At 50.1% G+C, this 24,087-nt stretch overlaps 1 protein-coding gene across 1 annotated transcript in view; it reads left to right on the top strand.

Moving 5' to 3' along the window:
* The window catches only part of PRPF6 (pre-mRNA processing factor 6), a 44,569-nt gene that overhangs the window by 16,059 nt on the left and 4,423 nt on the right, over positions 1 to 24,087 (top strand). Inside the window, exons 9-18 of the mRNA XM_077335890.1 lie at positions 792 to 954; positions 9,776 to 9,894; positions 12,030 to 12,248; positions 14,032 to 14,154; positions 15,480 to 15,601; positions 17,162 to 17,300; positions 18,260 to 18,379; positions 19,332 to 19,508; positions 21,311 to 21,444; positions 21,890 to 21,981. Of these exons, the coding sequence (XP_077192005.1) occupies positions 792 to 954; positions 9,776 to 9,894; positions 12,030 to 12,248; positions 14,032 to 14,154; positions 15,480 to 15,601; positions 17,162 to 17,300; positions 18,260 to 18,379; positions 19,332 to 19,508; positions 21,311 to 21,444; positions 21,890 to 21,981 (1,408 nt within the window). The remainder of the gene's footprint in view (positions 1 to 791; positions 955 to 9,775; positions 9,895 to 12,029; positions 12,249 to 14,031; positions 14,155 to 15,479; positions 15,602 to 17,161; positions 17,301 to 18,259; positions 18,380 to 19,331; positions 19,509 to 21,310; positions 21,445 to 21,889; positions 21,982 to 24,087) is intronic.

Raw genomic sequence — 24,087 nt, 5'->3', positions numbered from 1 at the left:
GAGTGGTCCAGGATGGGGGAAGGAAGGCCATTGGCTGGCCTCTGGACAGACAGGCAAGCTGGTTGGAGGAGGAGGAGGCACTCGGGCTGGACAGCCGCCCTGAGTGGATGTGAAGCTCTGAGTGGCACTTAAGCCAGCTCCTCCTCCAAGGCCTTACCAGAATTATATAGCGGGACAGATTGTACTTTCATGTCGTGAGCCGCCGCGAGGTGGCCGGCCAGGAGCGGCGGCCTAGAAATTGAATGATATCATTAAAGGTAAAGGTAAAGGTATCCCCTGTGCAAGCACCGAGTCATGTCTGACCCTTGGGGTGACGCCCTCCAGGGTTTTCATGGCAGACTCAATACGGGGTGGTTTGCCAGTGCCTTCCCCAGTCATTACCGTTTCCCCCCCAGCAAGCAAGCTGGGTACTCATTTTACCGACCTCGGAAGGATGGAAGGCTGAGTCAACCTTGAGCCGGCTGCTGGGATCGAACTCCCAGCCTCATGGGCAAAGCTTTCAGACGGCTGTCTTACCACTCTGCGCCACAAGAGGCTCTTCTGATATCATTAATAAATAGTAAAAAGGCTAACCAAGGCTGATCCCATTTAGCTTCTGAGATTCTGATGAGATCGGGCTAGACCAGGCCATCCAGATAAGGGCCTGTAGTAATTACAAGCATACATATTGTAATTCAATAATCTCACCATGCATGCCTGGGTCCCCCGTCAAAACAAGCGTTCATCCCTTCAGGGTTCTCCTAGCAGAAGGGTTTGGCACTAATGACTCCCGCTTTCTCCCGCCTCTCTAGAGTGAAGACGTCTGGCTGGAAGCTGCCCGGTTGCAACCCGGGGACACTGCCAAGGCCGTGGTAGCCCAGGCGGTTCGGCACCTCCCGCAGTCGGTCCGGATTTATATCCGAGCGGCGGAGCTGGAGACGGACATCCGGGCAAAGAAGCGAGTCCTTCGGAAAGGTGAGACGCTCCCCCAGCGGTGCGAGAGGCGGGTAACAAACAGCTTGTAGGGGCCCCTGGGTTGTTTCTGGGAATTACTCTTGTTGGGTGTTCGATTCCCCTTGGAAAGAAAAAATATTTCCAGTAGCTCTTATCTCAGGAATCAATCATCTCCAGTTAAGGATCAGGTGGCAGGGACTGTAGCTCAGTGGAATCATAGAATCCTAGAGCTGGAAGGTGACCCCCTGGGTCATCTAGTCTAACCCCTTGAACTAATGCAGGACACTCACAACCCTCTCGCTCCTCCACTGTCACCTGCCACCCCCTTGAGCCTCCACAGAATCAGCCTCTCTGTCAGATGGCTCTCCAGCCTCTGTTTAAACAGAGAGAATCATAGAATCATGGAATCATAGAAGGGACCTCCTGAGTCATCTAGTCCAACCCCCTGCACTGTGCAGGACACTCACAACCCATCGCTCATCCACTGTCACCTGCCACTCCCTTGAACGTTCACAGAATCAGCCTCTCCGTCAGATGGCTACCTCTGTTTAAAAATCTCCAAAGATGGGGAAACCAACACCTCCCGAGGAAGCCTGTTCCACTGAGAAACCGCTCTCACTGTCATGAATTCTTCCCGATGTTTAGACAGAATTTAGAATCATAGAGTTGGAGGAGTCTTCTTGGGTCTTCTAGTCCAACCCATGTCCGACGCGCACAACCCTATCGTTCACACTGTAACCGGCCACCCCCTTGAATCTTCACAGAAGAAGCAGTGCTTGGTTTTATACCCTGCTTTTCAGTACCCGAAGGAATCTCAAGGCAGCTTGCAATCGCCTACCCTTCCTCTCCCCACAACACACATCCTGTGAAGCTAGGTGTGGCTGAGAGAGCTCCGACAGAACTGCTCCGTAAGAAGAGCACTATCTGGACTTTGATGAGCCCAAAGTCACCCAGCTGGCTGCATGTGGAGGAGGAGTGGGAACCCAGCTCACTAAATTGGAAGCCGCTGCTCTTAATTGATGCGCCAAGCTGGCCTGGCGTAGGGAAGGATTCAAGTGGGTCGCCGTGTGGGTCTGAAGCAGCGCAACAAATTGAGTCCAAGAGCACCTTGAAGACCAACAAAGATTTATTCAAGGTGTGAGCTTTCGAGTGCACTAGCAACCCTGGATTTCCTTGGTTTCCCATCCAACTACTAATCAGGGCTAACCCAGTTTAATATCCTAGACCTTATGAGGTTGGGTCAACTTGGGGCATCCTGGTCAGGTCTGTGGAACGCCTTAAAATTTTGAGAACGATATTTACATGGTGCGAGAGCCCACTCCAGCATCTTTTCAATGGCTCTTTCCTGAATCTTAACTGTGACCTGTTCTCCAAAAAAAAAACTCCTCGGCTCTGAGTGACTTCTCAAAAATGTCTCCCTTTATCGCATCCAATTTCCTTCTCAATCGTATATCGAAATCCCATAAGTCTTTGATATCAGCGGCCTTCCTTCGTCTCCTTATAATACTTTCCGCTTCTGTCAGTTCTCTTTATAACATGCCATTTCCTTCTCAATTGTATATAGAAATCCCATAAGTCTTTGATATCAGAGGCCTTCCTCCTTCCCCGTTATAATACTTTTCAGCTTCTGTCAATTTTCCTCATAATCTATTTCTTTCAGCAGTTCATCAGATCGTATCTGATTTGGCAGTAGCCAAACCTAAGGGGTCTTTGCATTATTCATCTCCGTTTTCCATTTCTCCGTGGTAACAACTTCATTATTTCTGAAGAATAAGGTTTAAGTCTAATAGAGCTGGGCGGGCGGGGGCTCTATTTATATATATTACCTGTAGGATAGGAAAAGTTGACACCATTGGAAAAAGTATTGGAATTGATCCCGCCAACTGTAAAATGTCAGGACTGAGATTATGCACAATTCTAATAGCAATTCTTCAGCATTTCAGGCAGCTCTTTTTAACAGGATCACAGAATTGAAGAACCATAGAGTTGGAAGGGGCCTGACAGGCCATTATTCTGACAGGCCTAAAGCATCCATAGAATACACTCATAGAATCCTAGAGTTGGAAGAGGCCACACAAGCCATCTAGTCCAGCCCCCTGCTCAGTGCAGGGTCAGCATGAAGCATCCATAGAATAGAACCATAGAGTTGGAAGGGAACCATCAGGCCATCTAGTCCAATCCCTTGATCAATGTAGGACCAGCCTCAAGCATCCGTAGAGTAGAACCATAGAGTTGGAAGGGACCCATCAGGCCAGGGGTAGTCAAACTGCGGCCCTCCAGATGTCCATGGACTACAATTCCCAGGAACCCTTGCCAGCATTCGCCAGCGAATGCTGGCAAGGGCTCCTGGGAATTGTAGTCCATGGACATCTGGAGGGCCACAGTTTGACTACCCCTGCATCAGGCCATCTAGTCCAATCCCCTGTTTAGTGCAGGATCAGCCTAAAACTGCCATGTTGGGTCTTTCTGATGGATCCAGCAGGGGTCTTCTTACGTTCTTAAGGGCCCCCTAGCAAGACCCATGCCATCAAATTCTGCCAACACAGATGGATCATTGCCAATACTTTTTTCACTGCTGTCCTTGGGTCCCTTAATTAAGCATTGAGAAACTCACTCCAAGGACCCCCCTGCCATGCCTATAAATGGAGGGCTGACTAGATAGACAGAACCTTATTGGGTTAAATTTTTAGGAAGCATCGTCTGCCAACTCCGAGGAGAACAAAATCATTATCTTTCTGCGGAATATAATTATAATTAAAGATGCAATGCCAGCTTGACATTTGAGACGGGAGTGAGAAAGAAATTGCAAGCCTTTGGCTTGCCACCCCATACCTGCGACCATACCCTTCTTAGCCGCTTTTGCTGGCAAAAGTGACTTGTCCCCTTCTTTTTCTCCTGCCACTTGGAAAAACCTTTGTTATGCGAGCTGAGGGATGTTCCCCAATCGAATTGGTAGAGTTCTGCATATGTTAAAAGGTCACCATCTGGTGACCTAGATTGTGCCCCTCTGGGTGGGGATGGGGAGGTGCCATCTGCCTGCACTTCCAGTTATCTGTTTCTTGTCTGCGGGAGGGGGCTGCAGAAGAGGAAGGTGAGGGGCAAATGGGAGAGGGTGGCCTTATTCAGACATGATAAAATCAGAGTCCAATCGGGCCCCTTTAAGACCAACAAAGATTTATTCAAGGCGTGAGCTTTCGAGTGCAAGCACTCTTCGTCAGACTATGAACTGACCCTCATAAGAGTAGGATTTTATTGGGCTAGTTCAGACCAACACGGCTATTCATTTGAATTTATGCAGATGGAAACTGTGGCTCTACAGATGTCCATGGACTACAATTACCATGAGGCCCTGCCAGCACCATAATGGAAGGGGCTCATGGTAATTGTAGTCCACGGACATCTGGAGAACCTCAGTCTGTGGCTACCCATATGGCGAAAGCTTTCTCTTACAGAGGCTGCAGCGTTGTAGGAATTGCAGTCTTTTAATTTCAGTTCTGGAGATTTAACTAAGAGGGCCAACATCTTGGCGTGTCGCTCCTCCCAGTCTGCTGAGAATTCATCTTCTCTACTTGGGCAGGATGGAGCTTAAATGGAAAAGGCTCTTCTGTATGACGGGGGGGAAGAAAAAACCTCAGGCTCAGCAGCTTTCACTTCATTAAAAACAGGCCTTGAGCATTTCTTTCTTTTAAATCTGGGAGGGGGAGTATTATAGCGATTGCTTTTTGGAAAGGATGCCCACGATACTGTCAGCAAGTCTTTTAAAGGGCCAAAGAGTGAGCTGTGTGGTCCCATTACGAAACACATTCCAAGCAGAGGGGGGGGGGGAGAATGAAAAGAACTGTCCGGGCCTCCTGATGCTTGGCAAAGAAGCCTCCGGCAAGGTCGGTTTATCCTGCATTGGGCCCGGACTCTCCTCGAACTGCCTCTGCATCCGGTGCAGCTTCTGGCCTGCTTTCCTGCCTCCGCCTGTCCCAATGTGGCCCCTGGGATGCTTTGTTGGCCCCCCAGGAGATTAGTAGTAAAGACCATTCTGTTCTCTGCCCATGTACAGACAATGCTATTTTACAAGGGGGGGGGGGAATTGACACTCTCCCATGTATTTTTTTTTAAGCGTCATATTAACCTATTTAGTGCAGTTTCAACTTTATTTATTTTATTTATTATATTTATATTGAAGATCAACCAAGTTTGATTCAAGAAGTAAGCTTTTGTGTGCATGCAGCCTTCTTCAGCTGCGTGAAGATATTTGAAACGTGCGCGTGTACACGAAAGTGTATTGATTTGTTGATTGATGGGTTGATTTATTGATGTATCGATTATATTTATATACTGCCCTCCCCTGAGGCTCAGGGCAGTTTACATGGAACTGGAATAATAAAAAAAAAACAGTATAGATAACATGATAAATTGAACACTAGTGAAACAGTCAAAACAGGAGAACAGTAACATAATGGAACAAACATGGTGACAACATCCAGTTTTAACTGTAACTTACTGATGGCCCCGTAGGATGGACATGTCGGGGGTGGTTCTCATGGGAAGGGGGGCTCAGGGGCAATGGGAAGTGATTGAATTCAGGTCGACCTCAACCAAAAGCCTGATGGAAGAGCTCCCTTTTGCAGGCCCTGCGGAACTGTATAAGCTATTTATAAAGGTAAAGGTATCCCCTGTGCAAGCACCGGGTCATGTCTGACCCTTGGGGTGATGCCCTCCAGCGTTTTCATGGCAGACTCAATACGGGGTGGTTTGCCAGTGCCTTCCCCAGTCATTACCGTTTACCCCCCAGCAAGCTGGGTACTCATTTTACCGACCTCGGAAGGATGGAAGGCTGAGTCAACCTTGAGCCGGCTGCTGGGATTGAACTCCCAGCCTCATGGGCAGAGCTTTCAGACTGCATGTCTGCTGCCTTACCACTCTGCGCCACAAGAAGCTCTTAAGCTATTATTATATACAGGGTATATATAAGCTGTTTATATACCCTGAATAAAACTTGGTTGATTTTAGGGGTTCCCCTGAACTCGAAATTTGTTCTGCTGCTTCAGACTGACACTGCGACCCACCCGAATCTGTTAATTGCAAGCGTGGCCCCAGCTTGCAGATTCTGATATCCGCAGATGGGGACAGGCTTGGGAAATAGATACAAAGATGAAGTACTTGTGCTTGGGACTCTCTGCGTGTATCAATCTTGGCTGATCCATGGTGGTGAAAATTAAATATTGATTGATGAAAACAACACCACAGCCTCTTCAGCCAGCGTGTAAAACAGAGCAAAGCCCCATTTATAAAGAAAGTGAGAAAACAGCACTTCTGTCTGCAGTTTAAATCGTAACGTGATCATGGAGGAAGCCTCCCTGGACTAACCCTCTGCAAAACAGATTGGTTGAAATTGGACTGTAACAAGGAAGCCAGAGAGCCGCTTCCCTGAAAATTGGGTGCTGTTAAAGTCTATTTTTGCAGCTGCCAAAAGGTATGGGTCCCTCATGATGCCCTGAGAGGTAGTTTTTGGATATTCAGAACGCTGGAGATAATTTTTAGAAGAAGAAGCAGAAGAGTTGGTTCTTGGATGCCGCTTTTCTCTACCCGAAGGAGTCTCAAAGCAGCTTTAAGTCACCTTCCCTTCCCTCTCCCCACAACAGACACCCTGTGAGGGAGGGGAGGCTGAGAGAGCCCTGAGATTACTGAGGAACAAGAGTTGGTTCTTAGATGCCGCTTTTCTCTACCCGAAGGAGTCTCAAAGTGGCTTCCAGTTGCCTTCCCTTCCCTCTCCCCACAACAGACACCCTGTGAGGTGGGTGAGGCTGAGAGAGCCCTGATATTACTGCTTGGTCAGAACAGCTTTCTCAGTGCTGTGGTGAGCCCAGGGTCAACCAGCTGGCTGCATGTGGGGGAGGAGTATGGAATTAAACCCGACTCTAGAAGTTCGCACTGCTAACCAAGTTGGCTCTTAGAAAATAAGTAGGATACAGGATTGATACCAGCAGAATTTCAGGTGATGTTCAGGGATGTGCCCTTGGAAGAAAATTCAGAATTTTTCAAATTTGGATTTCAGGAAGGGCATTCATGCTACTATTCTAGGTGATTTGGGTTCTCAAATATTTATTTTTTAATTATTATTTTAAAAATTTACCCACTCCTCCCAGAAAGCTGGCTCGCAGCGGGTTGCAACATTAAAAACCCCACAGTAGAATAGAAACAATCTCAAAGATCGCCCACCCCAGGTTTCAAGCCAAATTTGATCAAGAGGCCCATTCCCTCGGCTGTTCAGACAAATGTCCCCTACTTTCCCCCAGTGTTTCCTAAGGAGGGTGGGTGGGTGGGATTCTGTATTTCCTCTAGGGCAAAAAACCCAATAGCCACACAGAGAGGAATAACCACTGAGCAAATCCCTCCAGATGTAGAGAGAACCAACAAGTCCAACAAGCAACAATGTCAGACCAGAAAACCCAGTCCAAGCCCACTGAAGCTGTCAGCCAATATCCAACTGGAGAATCCAGGCCAAACCAACTTAAGTTGGACCCTTTTCCAAGCCCAACCGAACCTTTTGAACTGAAGCAGAACAGGCCTGCTAGAATTGAAAAACCAGCCTATGGTTGAGGCCAGTAATAACATCAAGAAGATTCTGGCCTCCCTGGTCTTTAGCCCACATGCAGGCACGACTCAGGTATTCCATATGGGCCCAGCCAGTAGTCCATCTTAATTGCTTATGCAAAATGATCTGGGCCAAGGGACCAAGCCCTATGAAGATAGGTTGAGGGACTTGGGAATGTTCAGCCTGGAGAAAAGGAGGTTGAGAGGGGACATGATACCCCTCTTTAAGTATTTGAAAGGTTGTCACTTGGAGGAGGGCAGGATGCTGTTCCCGTTGGCTGCAGAGGAGAGGACACGCAGTAATGGGTTTAAACTTCAAGTACAACGATATAGGCTAGATATCAGGAAAACATTTTTCACAGTCAGAATAGTTCAGCAGTGGAATAGGCTGCCTAAGGAGGTGGTGAGCTCCCCCCCCCCCCACTGGCAGTCTTCAAGCAAAGGTTGGATACACACTTTTCTTGGATGCTTTAGGATGCTTAGGGCTGATCCTGCGTTGAGCAGGGGGTTGGACTAGATGGCCTCTATGGCCCCTTCCAACTCTATGATTCTGTGATTCTATGAAAATGAGGCGGCCATAGATTTTTATAATGGAACGAACTGTATTTTAAAACAGTACTGGCTATAGTCAGAAGAGGCAGTGAACTCCCGCTCTCTGTTGGTCTTTAAGCAGTGGCTGGGCAGATAGTTCTACTGGATGCTTTAGGCTGGTCCTGCATTGTTTATATTTATTTATTTCTTCCTTCAGTTTATTACCCGCCACTCCCGAGCCGGCTCGTGGTAGGCTACAGACGTCCAATAAAATCCCCAGTAAAAAACCCATTAAAATGGACAGCAAATACAATAAATCCCAAACAACATGGCAGTAAAAAGTCCAGAAAACTGCTCCATCTCTCTCATTTCCTCTATTTATGGAGGGATGGAAAGAAGGTCAGATCATAAGACTAGTTGCTGGCTGACCATTGAGCAGGGGGTGGGACTAGATGGCCTCGATGGACCCTTCCCACCTTTGGGGTCTGTGTGTCTAGGTCAGCAGTGGAAGGGGCTGCCTAAGGAGGTGGGGAGCTCCCCCTCAGTGGCCATCTACAAGCACCGGCTGGACAGATCCTTCTCCTGGATGCTTGAGGCTGATCCTGCACTGAGCAGGGGGTGGGACTAGATGGCCTGCATGGCCCCTTCCCACTCTAGGATTCTAGGAGTCTAGTTCAGCAGCAGGATGGGCTGCCTAAGGAGGTGGGGAGCTCCCCCTCACTGGCCATCTTCAAGCACCGGCTGGACAGATCCTTCTCCTGGGTGCTTGAGGCTGATCCTGCACTGAGTAGGGGGAGGGACTAGATGGCCTGGATGGCCCCTTCTCACTCTAGGATTCTAGGAGTCTAGTTCAGCAGTGGGATGGGCTGCCTAAGGAGGTGAGGAGCTCCCCCTCACTGGCCGTCTTCAAGCACCGGCTGGACAGATCCTTCTCCTGGATGCTTGAGGCTGATCCTGCACTGAGTAGGGGGAGGGACTAGATGGCCTGGATGGCCCCTTCTCACTCTAGGATTCTGTGTCTAGTTCAGCAGTGGAGGGGGAGCAGCCCCTCAATGTCGGTCCTTAAGCAATGGCTGGTCAGATCCTTATTCTGAGATGATTTAGGCTCATCCTGCACTAAACAGGGGTTGAGACTAGATGGCCTGTAGGGCCCCTTCCAACTCTAGGATTCTATGAAAACAAACCGTTTTTTAAAACTGGTATTATATTTAATTATTGTGTTTTAAATTTTGTTATAAGCTGCCTTGAGCCCACTGGGGAATGACGGGGTAGAAATCTAAAAATAAAATAAATGATTTAAAATGCTGGCCTCAAATGTTTCCGGAATTTTGAGGGACCCAGCCTGTCAGTACTCTGAAAGTTCTGGATATTGTTCCGGAAACCCAACATAACAAAAAAAAATACCGGTTTCTTTCAGATATATATTTGTACTGGAAATACCTGAATGCACATTCTGTAGTTGTGGAAGACTGGATGTCCTTTTGCCTTAGACCAGCTCCTCTATCTGTACGTTGTCGAATGCAACTTTCTGCCTGCATTCCTTCTCGTCCTTTTCTAGAATCCCATCTATAAATGCTTTCTCCCTTCACTTTTTAACGGGTCAAGCAAACGATTTGCCCATCCACGGAATCTCCCATTTTGCTCCAGCGGCAATAACAGGCGTGTTGCTCTCTCCCTGAATGAAACCCCTTCTAATGTGGCTGTCTTTGCCTTTCCTCTCTAGCGCTAGAGCACGTCCCGAACTCGGTGCGCTTGTGGAAGGCAGCGGTAGAGCTGGAAGAGCCTGAGGATGCGCGGATCATGCTCAGCCGGGCTGTGGAATGCTGCCCCACCAGCGTGGAAGTAAGTTCGTGATTCCTTTACTTCCCCTGCGCCCGCAGAAAGCCCCGTAAGAAAGCTTATGTCGTATCGGGTGTTCTGCTCCGAAGTATTCATAATGCGTAGTCGTTATTAAGCCAGACTGATCTTGCTTTATGATAGTGGCGGCCAAACGGTGGCTCTCCAGATGTCCATGGACTACAATTCCCATGAGCCCCTGCCAGTTGGCAGGGGCTCATGGGAATTGTAGTCCATGGGCATCTGGAGAGCCACAGTTTGGCCGCCCCTGCTCGGGAAGACCCCCCCCCCACCCCTACCCCTTCAATCCACTGCAGTTGTGGCGTCCTTTGAAAACACACAAGTCGAAACCACTTAATACATTTTAATACAATCCTGGGCCGGACCCAATTCTTTTTTTCTTTAGCCGCGCAACAGCTGCGGGGAACGTCTGTTTTAGAAGTCTGCGGGGGCCTAATTCGACTCGGGACCCCCATGGCGGGGGGAGCGCATGTGCAGCTCCAAAACAGGGCAGAAAGCTCCCCCCCACCCACCCCGGCCGTTTCGTCTTGGAAAATGGTGTTCTGGAACGAGGAGCCCCTCCCTCCCAGGTCACAATCCCAGGCTGAATTAGCCCCCATGACTTTTATGGTACTCTCTCATGCACTTGCATTAAGGAATACACCAGGCTCTAGATTGGGAGTGGTGGTGGAAGAACTCTACCGATGGCCGCTCCCTCCCCCCAGGACCTGGAAAGGCTTCAGGCAGCTGTTAGGGAACCTAACAACAGGGGCAGCTCTCATGCAGCAGGGATCTGCAGCCTCCGAGCCTCAGAGGGAAGTGGAAGGAGGAGGGGTGGTCAGGGGTGAGGGACAGAAGATGATTGGCTGGCCGCTGGACAGACTCCTTCGGGTAGAGAAAAGTGGCATATAAGAACCAACTCTTCTTCTTCTTCTTCAGTAATCTCAGGGCTCTCTCAGCCTCACCTCCCTCACAGGGTGCCTGTTGAGGGGAGAGGAAAGGGAAGGCGACTGTAAGCCACTTTGAGCCTCCTTCGGGTAGAGAAAAGCGGCATATAAGAACCAACTCTTCTTCTTCTTGTTGTGGGGAGAGGAACAGTAAGCCACTTTGAGACTTGTTCAGGTAGTAAAAATCAGGGTACAAAAATACCTGGGACCTTCTGTGTGTTGAGAGCCAGTGTAGTATAGTGGTTAAAGAGTGGTAGAATCTAATCTGGAGAACCGTTAATAAATTCCATAATAATAATAATAAGAGTTGGTTTTTATACCTCACTTTTCACTGTCCGAAGGAGTCTCAAAGCGGCTTCCAATCACCTTCCGCTCCTCTCCCCTCAACAGACACCCTGTGAAGCAGGTGACGTGAGAGAGCTCTAAAAGTACTGCTGTAAGAACAGCTCTACCAGGAGCGCGACTAGCCCAAGGTCACTCAGCTGGCTGCATGTGGAGGAGGGAGAGCGGCGAATCAAACCCAGCTCACCAGATTAGAAGCTGGCACTCTTAAACCACTACACCATGCTGCCTCTCTGTACATTCAGATGTAACCCATTATACTATGTTACAAGCTGACAAAGCGCTATCCCAGAGTTTGCCGTAATTGGTCACTTTGGGGGCCACTATTAATATTTGATTTTAGAGATCTTGGGTCTGATGATTTCACAGTGGATTTTCCTGCTTCCGACTGTCCAGGTCTGTGGTGGAGGCCGGCATGCTAAGGAATATCTGTATGACCCTCCTTTCAGGACAGAGCTATGTGTGTGGCAGTCAAGGGTTTCATCTGCCCCCTCTTCCCTCCTCCCTCATGAGATTATATTGGGGTGGGGTATAGGATTGAGTTAGTTTGGAATCTTTTTTCTGCCGTATCTTATTTCATTTATTTCTTTTGATTCGATTTTATGTCTGGTGTTTTAAGGGAAGCTTTATTGGGGGTTTTATACAGACTTTGTAACCCGCCACGAGCCATTCGGGAGTGGCGGGTAAGAAATTGAAGAAATAAATACATAAATATTATAATCAGTTTCACTTTGGGGGCGGCGGGGGGGGGGGAGAAGCCTGGATGTTTTGAAGAATATTATGGAAGATACTCTTGCGGGGGGTGAGTGAAGCTGTGTTAATGCCGGGCTTTTTTCTCCTCCTGCATCGTAGCTTTGGCTGGCTCTGGCGAGGCTGGAGACGTACGAGAACGCCCGCAAAGTCCTCAACAAGGCCCGGGAGAACATTCCCACGGACCGGCACATCTGGATCACAGCTGCCAAGCTGGAGGAGGCCAACGGGAACACTCAGATGGTGGAGAAGATCGTTGACCGAGCCATCACCTCGTTACGGGCTAACGGGGTGGAAATCAACCGGGAACAGTGGATCCAGGTGCTTGTTTGCATTTTCTCCTCGGGGATCCTATTGGAGGGGGACCGGGGGGAGAGGGGGGTAAGCTGTAATTTGTGCTCAGGGTTCCTCTTATGAGGCAAGTCCATTCTGGGTGGACACAGTAATTTTTATTGGAAAGTATCTGATGGATGCTTGTGCGTTTCACAGTCTGCCCACAAAAGCTCTGGTCATAAATAAGTACGTCCGACTGTCAGGTAACCTTAGTCTTAAAACCGCTGCTTCTCTGGAACTTGCCACGCAGATGCCTTAGATTAGGGGTAGTCAACCTGTGGTCCTCCAGATGTCCATGGACTACAATTCCCATGAGCCCCTGCCAGCATTTGCTGGCAGGGGCTCATGGAAATTGTAGTCCATGGACATCTGGAGGACCACAGGTTGACTACCCTTGCCGTAGATGTGCAATGATCGATGGGGGTGGGATGGGGGGGGAGTTCTCTGGCAACCAGAAAGGAGGGAGAAGTTGAGTTGTAAAGCATCTTAGTTTTAACAGTGTAAGAAGAGCCCTGCTGGGTCAGGCCGGTGGTCCATCTGGGCCAGCATCCTGTCTCAGACAGTGGCCAGCCAGTTCCGCTTCAGATCCCGCAACCGGAGGGGGTGGGAAGAGGAGGGGCCACAGGTGGGCGTGTCCACAGCTATGCTTCCCAACTATATTCTGCACGATTGTACCATTTCTGGGGTTTCTCGCAGCCTGAAGAATGTTTCAGGGGGCTTTTAACAGTAAAAAAGTTGAGAAGAGCCTTTAAGGCCAGTAGAAAAGAGCAAGGATTCAGGAAGAGAGGTCTTTCCCAGCCACAGTGCTCGAGATCCTTGGTCTGTAAAGATCTTAAGCAACGGACGTTCACTGCTACTGTGCATGTACTCATGGACAGACATGAAGTTGCCATTCACTGAGTCAGACCCCGGGTCCATCAAAGTCAGAACAGTCTACTCAGACCGGCAACAGCTCTTCAGGGACTCAGGCAGAGAGGCCCTTTTACTGGAAATGCCAGGGATTGAACCTGCATGCCAGGCAGATGCTCTGCCCCTGAGGCAGAGCCTGACCTGGATAGAGAAAGAAGAGTTGGTTTTTCCACCCCACTTTTCACTACCCAGCTTGGTGTCGTGGTTAGGAGTGCAGACTTCTAATCTGGAGAGCCGGGTTTGATTCCGCGCTCCCCCACATGCAGCCAGCTGGGTGACCTTGGGCTCACCACGGCACTGATAAAGCTGTTCTGACCAAGCAAGGAATATTAGGGCTCTCTCAGCCTCACCCACCTCACAGGGTGTCTGTTGTGGGGAGGGGAAAGGGAAGGCGACTGTAAGCCTCTTTGAGACTCTTTCAGGTAGAGAAAAGCAGCATATAAGAACCAACTCTTCTTCTTCCTCTTCTTCAGTAATCTCAGGGCTCTCTCAGCCTCACCTCCCTCATAGTGCAGGGGGTTGGACTAGATGACCCAGGAGGTCCCTGCCAACTCCATGATTCTATGATTCTAAATTCCGTCTAAACCTCCGGAAGAAGTTCCTGACAGTCAGAGCGGTTTCTCAGTGGAACAGGCTTCCTCAGGAGTTGGTGGGTTCTCCATCTTTGGAGATTTTTAAACAGAGGCTGGAGAGCCATCTGACGGAGAGGCTGATTCTGTGAAGGCTCAAGGGGGTGGCAGGTGACAGTGGATGAGCGAGAGGGTTGTGAGTGTCCTGCACAGTGCAGGGGATTGGACTAGATGACCCAGGAGGTCCCTTCCAACTCCGTGATTCTATGATTCTAATGCGCCGTCTCCTTTAGGATGCCGAGGAGTGCGATAAAGCCGGCAGCGTGGCCACGTGCCAGGCAATCATGAGGGCCGTGATCGGCATCGGGATCGAGGAGGAAGACCGGAAGCACACCTGGATGGAGGACGCCGACAGCGTGAGTCCCTGTCCTGAGCATAGGGACCGAAAGGGGTCAGGGTGCTGCTGTCCAGAGTAGGGTGTCGAAGGGTCAATGTCACTAACCTGAGGGTGGGGCCCAGCTCTGGATTGTTAATGGGAGTTACAATGCTGAGTTACATCGCTTCCAGTCCTTCATTGACAGGATGGGGAAACATCGCTCTTTAACCTCATTGGGTAGCTAACTGATTTGCAGAACCCCCATAAACACATATGAAGCTGCTTTTTACATAATTCAGTATTGGATCGGTATTGTTTACTCCAGGCTTTCTCAGCCAGGGTTTTGTGAAATCCTGGGGTATCTTGACGGCCCTGGAAGGAATTCTCAAATGCATGGGAATTAATTTGTTAAACATTTATTGGGTGATAACGACTGTATATGGCCCTATCAACCCTTCTACCGCCACCCAAGCCCCAAGATGGCCAGTGATGGGCCTGGAGGGGGTGGGAAGGGAAGGGGCCCCGGGTGGGTGTGTCCATGGCTATCCTTCCCCACCACATTCTGCACGATCGTGCCACTTCTGGGGTCTCTCAAAGCCTGAAGAACGTTTCCGCGGTTTCTCAAGCATATAAAAGTTGAAAAAGGCTGGTCTACTCAGACTGGAAACAGCCCTTCAGGGTCTCAGGCAGAGGTCCTCTGACATCACCTACCATCCAGTCCAGGAGTAGTTAAACTGCGGCCCTCCAGGTATCCATGGACTACAATTCCCAGGAGCCCCTGCCAGCATTTGCTGGCAGGGGCTCCTGGGATTTGTAGTCCACGGACATCTGGAGGGCCGCTGTTTGACTACCCCTAATCCAGCCCATTCAACCGGAAATGTGGGGGATTGAACTTGGAACCAGCTGCAGGCAAAGCCAGGAAACTTCCACCATGCCCCGGCCCCTCCCCTAAGAAATCATTCTTGAGTCTACACAGTCAGTTTTACAACCCTGTGAGTGGGCATGCACTGACCCCTTTTGCCTTCCTAATCTTACTATTTTTTAAGATCCCTTCCCTCCCTTTTCCTTCCGAGGTCGGTAAAATGAGTACCCAGCTTGCTTGCTGGGGGGTAAACGGTAATGACTGGGGAAGGCACTGGCAAACCACCCCATATTGAGTCTGCCAAGAAAACGCTGGAGGGCGTCACCCCACGGGTCAGACATGACTTGGTGCTTGCACAGGGGATACCTTTACCTTACCCTCCCTTTGTCCCTTTCCCCTGTTATCGGAAGAGACATGCATGCCCACGGGAGCCTGAACCCGGAATGAGACTGGGGTGACCTCAAGGGTGCCGCTGGGCTCAAACCTTTTTCCCTGTCCCACAGTGTGTCGCTCACAATGCTCTGGAGTGCGCCCGGGCCATCTACGCGTACGCCTTGCAAGTCTTCCCCAGCAAGAAAAGCGTCTGGCTGCGAGCAGCTTATTTCGAAAAGAATCACGGAACCAGGTAGGGCGTGGCATGTGGGCAACCTAGAATTTATTTACCTCTTTCTGGTCAAAAAGCCGTGGAGATAGCCAAACGGCCTGATTCGGGTTCTTTGGCCCAGCCCCCAATTAATTACACTGAGAGAAAAACCTTTTTAAATATTTTTACTGCAGAAAAAATATTGACACAGGGGAATTCCCAAATCTACACAGAGAACAATAGGGTTACGTCGTGTTATATGCCGTGTTCTTGGAGGCTTGGCCCCTAGTTTCTAATGCCTATATGATCAATCAGAAGGTGGCAATCATTTTCTTTCCCACCAGGCCATCGGTGGCATGGGATTTCGGAACAGTCATGATGCCTAGTATTGTCTGATGGCATCTGTGCGGGCCTTCCCTTATTCCCTACTCTGGAAACTGCAACTGGTCCAAAATCCAGCTGCCTGGGTCCCCACCAAGCACTTTGGAGCAGGGGTAGTCAACCTGTGGTCCTCCAGATGTTCATGGACTACAATTCCCATGAGCCCCTGCCAGCAAACACTGGCAGGGGCTCATGGGAATTGTAGTCCATGGACATCTGGAGGACCACAGGTTGACTATCCCTGCTTTGGAGAGGATCCAAATGGCACCGATCCTTTGGCAGCTGCATGGGCTCCTAGTTGAATTCCAAATCAGGTTTTTGGTATTAACCTTTAAGGCTATCCACCAGTGGGTGAATCTAAGGTACCACCTATCTGAGTATTCCCCCTGACGAGCCTTACACTTGGCCAATGCCAACAGGCTGGCGGTCCCTGGCCCCAAAGAGGTGTGTCTGGACTCGGCCAGGGCCAGGGCCTTTTCTGCCCTGCCCTGGCCTGGCTTGGTGGAATGAGCTCCTTAGTGAGATCAGGGCCCTCCCCAAACTCCAGCAGTACTGCAGGGCCTGTAAAACTGAGCTCTTCTGCCAAGCCCTTGGCTGTCAGCAAACTGATTCATGGGCCTTCCCCTATATACTTCCCCCCCCCCCACAACCAATTTCTCCATGTCAGAATCATAAACTGTTCCCACCCATGGGACCAAGGAGGATGACACCCTGTTTCTATCAGCTGCTGGATGTTTTATTGTCGCACTGCCTATATTTTTAATGGAACTGTTTTATTAACCCTAATAATGGTTTTTGAGCCTCTTGTGGCGCAGAGTGGTAAGGCAGCAGATATGCAGTCTGAAAGCTCTGCCCATGAGGCTGGGGGTTCAATCCCAGCAGTCGGCTCAAGGTTGACTCAGCCTTCCATCCTTCCGAGGTCGGTAAAATGAGGACCCAGCTTGCTGGGGGGTAAACGGTCATGACTGGGGAAGGCACTGGCAAACCACCCTGTATTGAGTCTGCCATGAAAACGCTGGAGGGCGTCACCCCAAGGGTCAGACATGACCTGGTGCTTGCACAGGGAATACCTTTAATAATGTTTTATTATATTGTAATCTGAAAATTTTGCTAGCTGCACCAGGAAGCAAGTGAGGGGCGGGATATAAATACCAAGGGCCTGGGAGCTGGGATTTGCTAACCGTGGCTGCTTTCCTCCCTCCCTCCTCCACCCCGCTGTAGGGAATCCCTGGAGGCGCTCCTACAAAGGGCGGTCGCCCACTGCCCCAAAGCAGAAGTCCTCTGGCTCATGGGGGCCAAGTCGAAGTGGCTCGCCGGAGACGTCCCCGCGGCCAGGAGCATTTTGGCCTTGGCTTTCCAGGTGAGGCGCAGTTTGTCCAGCATGGTTTTTGCAGGAGAGGATTCAGGCAAGTGCCGGGGTGGCAGCATTCCCCTGCATTGGGAGATCTTGCAGCAACAAAATACTCAGTCCTTTCCACGAATCATAGAGTTGGAGGGGACCTCCTGGATAGAGTCAAATGGGTCACCGTGTTTTCTGAAGTAGCACAATAAAATCAGAGTCCAGTAGCACCTTTAAGACCAACGAAGATTTATTCAGGGCGTGAGCTTTCGAGCGCATGCACTCTTTGTCAGCCTTCCTCACTTTTCCTCAGTCTGAGGAAGAGTGCTTGCGCTCAGGAGTAGTCAAACTGCGGCCCTCCAGATGTCCATGGACTACAATTCCCATGAGCACCTGCCATTGGCAGGGGCTCATGGGAATTGTAGTCCATGGACATCTGGAGGGCCGCAGTTTGTCTACCCCTGGCTCACACCTTGAATAAATCTTTGTTGGTCTTAAAGGTGCTACTGGACTCTGATTTCATGGGCTTGATGTTTATTTATTATTTATTATTATTAGGTTTCTGTCCTGTCCTTTCCCAGAGACTTCTGGTCAGCCATGGCCAATTCGATTGGCTGTACAGAGTTTTTAAAAAGCATTTGTTTGGCAGCTGCTGCCACTGTGGCACCAGGATCGACAAGCTGCATTAACCAAATTTTAAGTTGCGGCAGCCATTTTATCGCAGTGCTCACCGTGCCGCGTCAGACTCACAAAGGACGGGGACCCTTGATTTAGACAGACATCAGGGATTTGAACTCAGGTCTCCGCTGGCAGAGGGATTGCTGAGAACTTTAAGGCGTAGTGACTCTCTCTCTGAGCTGTTGTCAAAACGGATTTATTGCGGATTTATTACGCAGCCTGGCCTGGTCTGACAAAGCAGCTCAAGATGAGCCAGACCTAAATCCTGTCCCTTCTGTCTTGCCTGTTCCGCGAATCTTCAGGCCAACCCCAACAGCGAGGAGATTTGGCTGGCCGCCGTCAAGCTGGAATCCGAAAACAACGAATATGAAAGGGCCAGGAGGCTGCTGGCCAAGGCCCGGAGCAGCGCCCCGACAGCCCGGGTAAGCTGGACGTGTTTTGTTCTTGCCGTCACCGCTCAACCAGGCCCCACGTGAAAGACGTCTCTTGTGCCAAGTCTGCTCCATGAGTCTCTGGCTCAGGGCAAGGGTCTCTCCCAGGCCTGAAGCATTGAAACATTTGGACTGGCAATGCTAGGGATTGAACTTGGGACTTGGTTCTTGTGCGTGTGTCACAGAATCATAGAGTTGGAAGGGGCCACACAGGCCATCTAGTCCAACCCCCTGCTCAACGCAGGATCCGCCCTAAGCATCCTAAAGCATCCAAGAAAAGTGTGCATCCAACCTTTGCTTGAAGACTGCCAGTGAGGGGGAGCTCACCACCTCCTTAGGCAGCCTATTCCACTGCCGAACTACTCTGACTGTGAACATTTTTTCCCCTGATCTCTAGCCTATATCATTGTACTTGTAGTTTAAACCCATTACTGCGCTTCCTTTCCTCTGCAGCCAACAGGAACAGCATCCTGTTTTTCAAATATTGAGACTTATATCCACTCCAGGATATCGCGGGGGAAAGGAAGGGCCACCACAAATCAATCATGCATGGTGCAGAGGGGAAATTGAAAGCGCCCAAAATCAAAGTGGAATTTGAATTCAGTGTAGACGGGTGATATACATTCAAACTGGGGCTGGGTAAGAAGGCCCTATGCAGGCTACACCCTGATCTCAGAAGACTAGCAGGGTCAGCCTGAGTTAGTACTTGGATGGGAGACCATCAAGAAAATCCCGGGTTGCTATGCAGGGGCAAGCAAGGGCAAGCCATCTCTCTTTGTCACATCAACATCCGTACAGGATGGCTGTAAGCCGGCTGCAACTTGACAGGACTTTCCACTATCAATTGATAGTGGCCGTAAAGCCCCAACGGGGTCCACAGATGCCCGTTTTGAACTGTGCAGAACATCCCCCTTACCCAGCTGCATCCCGTTGTCTTCTTCAGGTCTTCATGAAATCCGTCAAGCTCGAGTGGGTGCTGGGGAACATTGCCGCGGCTCAGGACCTCTGCGAGGAAGCCCTGCGTCACTACGAGGACTTCCCCAAGCTGTGGATGATGAAGGGGCAGATCGAGGAGCAGCAGGAGCTGATCGAAAAGGCCCGGGAGGCCTACAACCAAGGGGTAAGCCTGCGGTGGGACCGACACGGGCGCCGTGGAAGTGGAGTGGCCTGCCCAGAAGATAATCCATGTTTCTGGTATTCTACCGTTCTACAGTGTTTGCTGTTATCATTATATTGTTGTTGTTCCTGTTGCTACCACATTATTATAAAGTGAGTTGGTTGTATTGATCCCATTTCGTGTAAACCGCCATGAGCCTTCTGGGAGGGCAATATATATATGAATGCATGCATGTGTGCATGAATTTCTTTCTTTCTTTCTTTCTTTCTTTCTTTCTTTCTTTCTTTCTTTCTTTCTTTCTTTCTTTCTTTCTTTCTTTCTTTCTTTCTTTCTCTCTCTCTCTCTCTCTCTCTCTCTCTCTCTCTCTCTCTCTCTCTCTCTCTCTCTCTCTCTCTCTCTCCCTCCCTCCCTCCCTCCCTCCCTCCCTCCCTCCCTCCCTCCCTCCCTCCCTGAGATCTCTCTAGAACAGGGGTTCTTGATGGCCCTGGAAGGGTTTCCCAAATGGGTGGGAGTTAATTAATTTTTCAAATATTTGTTAAATTTTTAAAACATTTATCAGGTGATATGTCCATATGTGCACGTCATTCCACCCACCCCTTCGCAAATGGCCACTGATGGGCCTGGAGGGGGCGGGAAGGGGAGGGTCTCCAGGTGGGCGTGTCCACAGCGCTGCTTCCTAGCAGGAAAAGGGTAAATGAGGTGGAACTGTTGGCTCGGCATAAGCCCTTTGCGGCAAACTGCCCCAAACGGACCACTTGTGCCAACAGGCCTCCCAGCCTTCTTGCGTGTTCTGCTCTTACCTCTCTGCAAAGATTAATCACTTGTGCCGGGAAAGGGACTCAATTTGCAGGCTCATCTGTACCGAGGTAATAAATCACAGGACTCGCCTGTGCCCAGTGGGGAAATGAGCAAGGGACAGACTTGGTCTTCTCTCTCCTTTTTCTCCCTGGATGGTGAGTTGGAAGGGACTCCAGCGGTCATCTAGTCCCACCCCTTGCACAATGCAGGAGGTGGGTCCTGATTGCAGACCTCAGCGGACAGGCAGAGGCAGTCTCTCGAGTTCAGAGTTCATCCGAAAGGCATTCCGTGAGCCAGATACCAGTTAGACGTAACTCACAGTTTCAAATCAAAAGGAGAATCCAAAGGCAGAATGTCTAAGAGGCCAGGATCTGGTCAAATGTAAGGAAATCAGTCCAGAGAGCAAGGTCAGGGGCGAACAGAGAAGAAGAGCTGTGTTTTGTACCCTGCTTTTACTCCCCGAAGGAGTCTCCAAGCGGCTTACAATCGCCTACACTTCCTCTCCCCACAACAGACACCCTGTGAGGGAGGTGGGGCTGAGAGAGCTCTGAGAGAACTGTTGACTGCTTTTAAACATCCCACCAACTTGATGTAGTGGTTAGAAGCGATGACTTCTAATCTGGCAAACTAGGTTTTATTTGGCACTCCTCCACATGCAACCAGCTGGGCGACCTTGGGCTAGTCACAGCACTGATAAAGCTGCACTAACTAAGCAGTTCTTTCAGGGCTCTCTCAGCCCCCCCTCCCTCACAGGGTGTCTGTTGTGGGGAGAGGAAAAGGAAGGCGAATGTAAGCCGCTTTGAGACTCCTTCGGGTAGAGAAAAGCGGCATATAACAACCAACTCTTCTTCTTCTTCAGTAATCTCAGGGCTCTCTCAGCCTCACCCACCTCACAGGGTGTCTGTTGTGGGGAGAGGAAGGGGAAGGCGATCGGAAGGCGCTCTGAGACTCCTTCGGGTAGAGAAGAGCAGCATATAAGACCCACCTTCTCTTCTTCTTTTCCACAGCTGAAGAAGTGTCCTGGTTCCATCCCCCTCTGGCTCCTGCTGTCCAGGCTGGAGGAGAAGGTGGGCCAGCTCACCCGAGCCAGAGCCATCTTGGAGAAGTCCCGGTTAAAGAATCCCAAGAACCAAGACCTGTGGTGAGTGCAAAGCACCAGGGAGGGGCCACTCTTTCTCAGAACCTAAGAGAAGCCGTGATGGATCAAGCCAACGGCCCATGCAGCCCAACACTCTGTGTCTCGCAGTGTCCAAAACCCAGGGGCCATCAGGAGGTCCACCAGCAGGGCTAGAACTCCAGATGCCCTCCCATTCTTGGCCCGCGATCACCAGGAGCACAGAGCATCCTTGTCACAGCCCAGAGTATTCCATTGATTGCTTGTGGCTAAGAGCCATTCATGGGCTTCCACTCCATCTGCTTATCCAATCCCTGGAAGCTGTCTGTGATTTTCAGCAGCTGCCACTTCCTGCAGCAGTGAATTCCACCTGTCCTCCACTCTTAGGCTGAAGCGCGGTACCCAGAATGATAAATCTTAAGGTGATTCTCATGGCATATGCGTCACGCTTTGATGTTCTTCCCTAATTCAGGCTGGAGTCTGTCCGGTTGGAATACCGAGCAGGACTGAAGAACATCGCAAACACACTGATGGCCAAAGCTCTGCAGGAGTGCCCCAATTCTGGTAATGCCATTCTTTTCCTTCTCACACAAAATTGGTTGGGGGCCATAGAACCCAAGCATGACGGGTGTTGATTTGCTTTTGGGTATAAATGATGATAAGACTTTCAGGTGCAGAAACCCTGACCTTAGGGGAGCACGAGAGGAAGAAGAAAAAGAAGAAGAAGAGTTGGTTCTTATATGCCGCTTTTCCCTACCCGAAGAAGGCTCAAAGCGGCTTACAGTCGCCTTCCCATTCTTCTCCCCACAACAAACACCCTGTGGGGTGGGTGAGGCTGAGAGAGCCCTGAGATTACTGAAGAAGAAGAAGAAGAGTTGGTTCTTATATGCCGCTTTTCTCTGCCCGAAGGAGTCTCAAAGCGGCTTCCAGTCACCTTCCCTTTCCTCTCCCCACACCCTGTGAGGGAGGGGAGGCTGAGAGAGCCCTGAGATTACTGAAGAAGAAGAAGAAGAGTTGGTTCTTATATGCTGCTTTTCTCTACCCGAAGGAGGCTCAAAGTGGCTTACAATCACCTTCCCATTCCTCTCCCCACAACAGACACCCTGTGGGGTGAGTGAGGCTGAAAGAGCCCTGATATCACTGCTCAGTCAGAACAGTTTTATCAGTGCCGTGGCGAGCCCAAGGTCACCCAACTGGATGCATGTAGGGGAGGGCAGAATCGAACCTGGCATGCAAGATTAGAAGTCCGCACTCCTAACCACTACACCAAACTGGCTCTGAGGAGTTGAGAGTGAACCACATGAACTGAAAGAAGTTTGTTTAATTAGCTGGGTTTCCCAGCAGCTGCTGGTCAGTCTTTATGAGAACAGAACTGTGGACGTGATGGGCCTTGGGCCTGATCCAGCAGGGCTCTTTTGACATTTTCTGATTCAGGAAGCTTCGTGTCTCAAAACTTGATACTCCAAAAATTTCGTTGGGCTCTGAAGGTGCTACTGGACTCGAATCCAGCTCTTCTACTGCAGACCTACACAGCTGGCCTCCTAAGACTCTGAAGCTAGGGGCTGCCTAGCTGACTGTACCCCCTAAAGAGCGTTTTTGCTCAACCAGTATGAACCGGCTGGTGATTCCTGGCCTGAGAGAAGCATTCCTGGCCTCAGACAGGGCATGGCTCCCAACTGGCTCTCGGAAGAGCTGCAGCCCCAACAGGAACTTTCCCAGTTCAGAAGTGTCTGCAAGGTGGAGTTTAACTGTTTTGTGTTTAGGTTACTGGCTCCTCATTCTGTTTTATTAAATGATTTGGGGGGGGGGGGAGAAAACCAGAAAGGGGGGATAGCATTGCAGAAAGCAACAAACCTAACTGACACATAGCTAAGACCTGAATGGTTAGGTGTCACAAAATATATAAACCATAAAATTATGTTAATGTTCATAGCACAGAGTTCAAAAGTTAAAAACATAGGCAAAGCCCCAAAATGACGGGCCTCCCAAAAAACACGGAATCATAGAATCATGGAGTTGGAAGGGGCCATACAGGCCATCTAGTCCAACCCCCGGCTCTACGCAGGATCAGCCCTAAGCATCCTAAAGCATCCAAGAAAAGTGTGTATCCAACCTTTGCTTGAAGACTGCCAGTGAGGGGGAGCTCACCACCTCCTTAGGCAGCCTATTCCACTGCTGAACTACTCTGGCTGTGAACATTTTTTTCCTGATATCTAGCCTATATCGATGTACTTGTAGTTTAAACCCATTACTGCGTGTCCTCTCCTCTGCAGCCAACGGGAACAGCCTCCTGCCTTCCTCCAAGTGACAACCTTTCAAATACTTAAAGAGGGCTATCATGTCCCCTCTCAACCTCCTTTTCTCCAGGCTGAACATTCCCAAGTCCCTCAACCTATCTTCATAGGGCTTGGTCCCTCTGGATAGACGAGCTCCGTCTGCACCTTCCTGGGTTTGGGCTCACGCCCTTCTGTCTCCCTCTCGGTCCACTAAGGCCCGGTCTACAGCCAGCCCCTTGTCCTGCTGCGAAGCTTGCCAGACAGCTTCCAGATGGTGCCCGCTCCTTTTCTCCAACACGGGGTCTCTCCGGAGAGCCGTACTTGGTCTCATTCGCTTATCGCTGAAGAGATGAGAGCCGACAGTGGGAAGAGACTTTGCGTGGGCCCGTGGTTG

The sequence above is a fragment of the Paroedura picta genome, chromosome 4 (assembly GCF_049243985.1).
Source record: "Paroedura picta isolate Pp20150507F chromosome 4, Ppicta_v3.0, whole genome shotgun sequence".
Classification (NCBI taxonomy): Eukaryota; Metazoa; Chordata; class Lepidosauria; order Squamata; family Gekkonidae; genus Paroedura; species Paroedura picta.
The sequence above is the reverse complement of the archived record's forward strand: the minus strand, read 5'-3'. Positions and strand labels throughout refer to the sequence as shown.